The 6,217-nt window shown below is 40.0% G+C and overlaps 1 protein-coding gene across 1 annotated transcript; it reads right to left on the minus strand.

Annotated features, from left to right (window-relative positions):
- Positions 1 to 3,627: 3,627 nt before the first annotated feature.
- Positions 3,628 to 5,432, minus strand: LOC103720728 (zerumbone synthase-like). Its single transcript, XM_039124685.3, has 2 exons — positions 5,275 to 5,432; positions 3,628 to 4,690 (listed from the first exon to the last, which is right to left on the minus strand). Exons 1-2 carry the CDS (start codon positions 5,316 to 5,318, stop codon positions 3,862 to 3,864), a joined length of 873 nt encoding a protein of 290 aa, XP_038980613.1. The 5' UTR covers positions 5,319 to 5,432; the 3' UTR covers positions 3,628 to 3,861.
- Positions 5,433 to 6,217: the final 785 nt, after the last annotated feature.

The raw sequence follows: 6,217 nt of genomic DNA on the forward strand, positions 1-6,217 counted from the left end.
TAATCAACAATGATACAAGGAAGTGCCTTATCATCAAGCTTCAACCTTTGCTCCCTAGGTACATATGCAAAGGCTTTGCACCCAAATATCTTCAAATATGAATAGAAAACATCATTTCCACCCCGTATTCTCTCTAGAATATAAAAAGTCTGAAAAAACTGAGGGAATTTATTTATTAAGTAACAAGTAGTGAGAACGACTTTACCCCAAAATGCCTTAGAAAACTTAACTATCTTTAGCATGCATCTAACTTTCTTTACATTGGTGCAGTTCATCCTCTCCGCTACCCCATTATGTTGTGATGTACTTGTAACAGTCTTTTCATGCCTAATACCATGCCCAAAGCAGTAACTTTCGAACACTTTTGATGTATACTCTCTACTGTTATCACTACAGAGATACTTCAATGGCTTTTCTGTCTCTCTTTCAACCATGACATGAAGCTGTTGAAATAACCAAAGCACTTGATCTTTTGTCTTCAACAAATATACCCACACCTTTCTTGATGCATCCTCAATAAATGTGACAAAATACCTATTGCCAACCAAGGACTCCACCTCAATGGGTCCACAAACATTAGAGTAAACCAACTCAAGAGGATTAGATTTCTTTCAAGAAGATTTAGAAAAAAAAACTATATGTTGCTTGCCAAAAAGACAATGATCACAAGGATTTAGAGTTTTACCTTTGGCAAAGGGAATGAGAGACATCTTTGCTAAAATTTGCAATCCCTTCTCACTCATGTGAGCCAACCTCTTGTGCCACAACCTTGGAGACGACTCATCTTCGGTGACATACGAGTCATCTCTACACACCTTCATATGTGGCTTGTAAAGAGTGCAATAACGCTTTGTTTTAGCTACCACAAGTGACCTTTTGGTATTCCATCTTTAATCACCAAAGCAATTCACATAATCTTGCCTATCCAAGGCATTCACAAAAATAAGATTAAGGCGCAAATCAGAAACATGGCGCACATCCTTCAAAGTCAAAGTACACCCGACATTGGTTTGAATGCAAACATCACCAATTTCCACAATCTTCGAATAACTCTTATTGCCCATCTTCACATTTCCAAGGTCTCCTTTCTTGTATGAAGTGAAGAACTCATTATTAGGAGTAGAATGGTAGGAAGCTCCCATGTCAACAACTTCTTCACCAGCATGTATACATTCATTCTCTTCATAAGAAAGAACCTCTACTTCTTCACTTGAGCAAGTAATTGTTGTACTCTTGTCATCTTCTTTCTTATGTGTATTAGTCTCCTTTTGTTGTGCCTTTCATACATAGCAATTTTTTTTCATATACCCCATCTTACACAATGAATACATTTGCCCTTTTCACCAAACATTTCTCTAGACTGAGATCTTTCCTTAGATTTACCGCAAGCTTTGTGTTCTCTACTCTTGCTTCTAAGAGCTTGTGCATTATCTATACCCGCTGACTTGCTTCTTGTTTCTTCATTGAACAAGCTACTAGTAACTTGACTCATTGACAATACACCACCCGGAACAGAGTTACTAACTATGACAACTAAGGTCTCCCAACTATCCGAAAAAAGAACTCAAAAGCAACAAAGCTTACAACTCATCTTTAAGCACCATTTTCATTGTACTTAATTGATTCACAACACTTTGAAATTCATTCAAGTGATCGGCAACGGGGCAACCCTCTTTAAACTTCATACTCACAAGCTTTTTAATCAAGAAAACTTTGTTCCCGATGATCTTTTGTTCATATCTAGCCTCTAGCTTCTTCCATAACTCATGAGCATCGGTTTCATTAGACACACGATGAAAAACACTATCATCCAACCATTGCCTAATTGTCCAATAGCCTTTCTATGCAACTTTTATCAACCTTTATCATCCAGGTCTTTAGGCATAGCCGTTTCACCCTCCACGAGCTCATACAAATTCTTGCAATAAAGTATATCTTCCATTTTTTGTTTCCAAATCAACCAATTTGTATTTGTGAGCTTAATCATGGTACTAGAACAGAAGTGGCTCAATAGATTTGGAGGCCTAAGGCGAACTCACTAATAATAATAATAATAAATACATTTGAAAATTATTTAGGAGCCTCAATGCATTTATAGCTAAGAGTCTTTTGGGAGGCCTCAATACATTTATAGCTAAAAGTCTTTAGGCTTGGAGGCCTTAATGTTACATTTATATCTAAGAGTGTTTAGGCTTGGGGGCTTCAATGCATTTATAGCTAAGAATCTTTAGGCCGGAGCCTTAGGCGACCGCCTCAGTCGCCTAAGGGTTGAGCCAACCCTGTGCTAGAACAACTTCCATCTCAAACCATACAAGTTAACCGCAAGCCATACAACCTGGCTCTGATACCACTTGTAGAAAAAACACTACCTCACTTGGTGAGATCATAAACTTAACCAAATATGGCCAACTAAGTGTAAGTTTATCAATACAAAGTATATGGAAGCTAATCACCACAAATACCAATTCTAGGCAAGCAAAATATATAGAATGAATTCTAAGTGGCAAAATATCAAACAGATCAAAGGTATACACAAGAGACACATGATTTAATGTGGTTCGGCGTAAAGCCTACATCCATGAGTCATGCTCAGATCAAACTTCCACTATAATAAACAAATTACAATGGTTTCTACTCAAGTATCAGCATACATCACTTGAGCTAACACAACAAAGAGGAGAAAAATAAGGATTACCTCATGAGTTTAAACAAGCCAACTTCAACACCAAATCTTTCAAACAACTTGTTGGAAGAACCCCAATACACTCTTGAAAACACAACCTTCAATGAGTATCAATAGACATTGAAGTAGGACAAACAAGCTCATACCAAAGAGCTCTCTCTCTCTCTTTTCTCTCTTATGTTTTTGTGCTTCTCTTTTTAAATCGAATTCCAGCATAAAGACTCACTTAAGTCTTCTAAACTTGGGCTTAAAATGGCTTAAAGAGCCCTTATGGGCTTGGACTAAAAGAAAAAAGCTCAAACCACATAACAACATGAAGATGGAGGTGAAAGGATTAAAGCAAAGTCGAGATCTACTTTCTTACACAATACTATTCCCAAAAAATGGAAATCCCAAAATAGATTTTGGAAATTACATCTGGAAGCTCTTTTATAGCTTGTACTAACATGTACTTACACTACTCTGATATGGAGGTTCTTTATGACTTTGCCAGCATTCTTGACATCCAAACAGAGTTGCCAACCTCACCGCCTCGTATTATACGGGAAGATTAGATGCTTATATATATATATATATATATATATATATATCTCATCCCCTAGGTTACAGAGGTTTATAACTGAGGGTGCTCGCAAATTTTATATCTTTGCCTCATTTGGTGGTAGATTCAGAGGATATTCCTGGACGTAAACCAATTGGAGAATTTTCAAAGATGATTAAAAATAGGCGTCCTCTCTTGCATCAAGAAAAAGATAGAAATGAGGCATCATAAAACTCATAGGAGGGATTGGAGAAGCTTTAATATTCAGGGAGCCGAGTCACAAATATAGAGATTGCATTTAGTAGAAAAGGAGCGGCTGATCCGGTCCTATGGTTGGAAAATAGGGTGCTGGTCCCTATGGTCTCCATGGCTGTCCCCACTCGAACCATAGTTTTCGAAGTAATGCTGGTAAAGAAGCAATGCTCAGTTCTAAAAGTAATATTTTCCAAACATACAGCGAGATGGTGCAACTTAGCAACTAATTACCAACGATTTAACTTGCAACAGATCAAGTACATGATATAAAAGACTCCTAATAGTCTTTTGTGATCTGAGTTTATTGTAGTAGGTATCCATCCGTAGCCGCGCAGTCAAGCAGAGCTTGTTCTAACAACCAAGACTGCTAATCGAACTTGCTTCACCAAGGGAGGAACCTGGAAGCCAGACTTCCAGATTTAAATACTGGAAAAGTGTTGTTCACACAGGTGAAACCCCCATCAACCATGAGGTTGAACCCGTTGACGTACTTGGCTTCATCGCTTGCCAGGTAGAGCACGGCGTCTGCTACATCATCTGCAAGCAGGTTCACGCCTTTCAAGTTTGCATGGCTTCCAATATAGGACAGAAATCCCTTCAACACAACCTTCCTCGTAACCCCAGGGAAGCGGGGTAGGGTGAGGCCTGATGGGACTGCGTATGGCGAGACACAGTTCACACGTATCCCGTGCTGCACCAGTTCTGGTGCCACGCTTCTGGTGAGCCCCAGCACTGCGTGCTTGGATCCCGTGTACCCGTGCGGACCCATCCCTCCAACCACGCTCGCATCGCTGGCCACCGAGACTATGGCGCCCTTCTTCTGAGGAACCATCACACGCGCCGCATGCTTCATTCCGAGGAGCACGCCATGCACGTTCACGTCGAACACCTTCTTGAATTCACCCAAATCCTGCTTGCGGATATCGGGCACGATTTCGCCGGTGATCCCAGCGTTGTTGACCATGACATCTATGCCGCCGTGCTTCTCGACGATGAGGTCGATGACACGGCGTACATCGTCCTCGGCGGTGACATCGCAGTGGAAGAAGCACGCCACGGGGTCGCCCCCTAGAGACTTGCAGAGATGATGGCCAGGGCCATCTTGGAGGTCGAGGACGCAAATCTTTGCTCCGTGCTTTCTGAAGAGCCTTGAGATGCTTTCGCCGATACCGGAAGCTCCACCTGTTACCACAGCGACCTTGCCTTCCAACCTTCAATTTTAAGCAGCAGTCAGAATCTTGGACAGGTGCAAGGGAGGGGAAGGTAATTATATAATTATTAGGATGGCAAACCAAAAATAAAAAATAACAAAACTTCCTAACAGTGCTTGTACCCTCAAGATCTTAATCAGAACTTGCAAAATAAAGTTAAAATCTACATTGCTTGCTATAAAATTTCAATTTCTTGAGTAGGGTGGAGATGGAACGTTTTGAATTAACTTGCTGCATGCGTATTTTCATTTACTGAGTTGCAAAACAAAACTAAACAAAAAGGACATCAGACAAAATAGCTTAAAGCATGAAAAGGAAAAGAGAAGAAAGAAAAAATAGCGATATCAACTGGATCGATTCCTTTTTCTGATTCAATATATATATATATATGAAAGTTGATTTAACCAGTTACACATGACTAATAACTAGAAATCAGGAGAAATTATAAAACATAGATATGATGGCTAAACTTTCTTCTCGTCTTCTCGACCAAGTGATCTTGGCTTGGTCTTGGTATCAACGCAATGGCAGGCTCAAGAAACAAAAGAAGATCGATCTGGTATTTTTTCAGTTAGTTCGAATACCTTTGAGGGGAGGAGGAGGGACGAGAGTTAGAGCTGGCGGACATGGCCTCCTAATTCTCACAAGAGTACCGTCTAATGTTTTAGTTCCACTTGCTCATCACTAAACCGGGAATCTGGACTCGCTTATATCCAAAAGAAGAGAACGAGCAGAGCGACTTGGATTTGTCGGCGCCTCACAGATATGACTGGTTGGATACGCATTAACGTTTAGATAAGATTGTGGCAAATGCTGATGGGTGACCCGCAATTAATTACCGTCACGAGGGTGAGTGTTGCTTTAATTTCCGGTCCCTATCCCATCCACCCCCACATGAAATGTCCCACCCTTGCACATGCTTCACAACAACAACAACAACAACAACAACAACAACAACAACAACAACAACAACAACAACAACAACAACAACAACAAAAAAAAAAAAAAAAAAAAAAAAAAAAAAACCTAACCAAGCTTTGTAGAAGACTTTTTTCAGATCAAGAGCATCTTGGATCAGAATAGACGCCAAATATTTAGAAGATAATCTGTCCAGATCCAGAGCATGTTGGATTAGAATAGACTGTCGATTAATGAGATCAACTACTAGTATGACTTCACGTTCTCCCGGTCTCCCACCCCGGCCAACGCCAAAGTTTAATAACGTACCCAATAACAGATCCTCAACAGGGTAGCTCCGGTAACGGCTTGGATGCTGATGATAAACGGTAGTATAGCTTTTTAGGCTAAGCATATTTTCAGTGAGACAAACAAAACCGCAAAATGGATAGTTTTGTATGCGGCTAGTCATTTTGAAAGCACCCTGTGGGTAGTAACGGAGAGTTGCCTAGCACACTCAGAGATTTATTATTTTTCTGATTTTATTGGATATATCCATACTAGAAATTTATGAATCATCCGTTTTCAGCAAAAAAAATAATAGATCCTCAAAACATGTCAAGTATTTAC

Source organism: Phoenix dactylifera, chromosome 8 (assembly GCF_051530095.1).
Source record: "Phoenix dactylifera cultivar Ajwa chromosome 8, Ajwa_hap1_PhDact_Kaust_v1.1, whole genome shotgun sequence".
Lineage (NCBI taxonomy): Eukaryota > Viridiplantae > Streptophyta > Magnoliopsida > Arecales > Arecaceae > Phoenix > Phoenix dactylifera.

Bases quoted from the DNA above. Each gene is read 5' to 3' on its own strand.
- LOC103720728 (XM_039124685.3), bottom strand. From the start codon at position 5,318: ATGTCCGCCAGCTCTAACTCTCGTCCCTCCTCCTCCCCTCAAAG. The intron at 4,691-5,274 runs GTATTCGAACTA...TTAAAATTGAAG, and splicing joins CCCTCCTCCTCCCCTCAAAG to GTTGGAAGGCAAGGTCGCTG.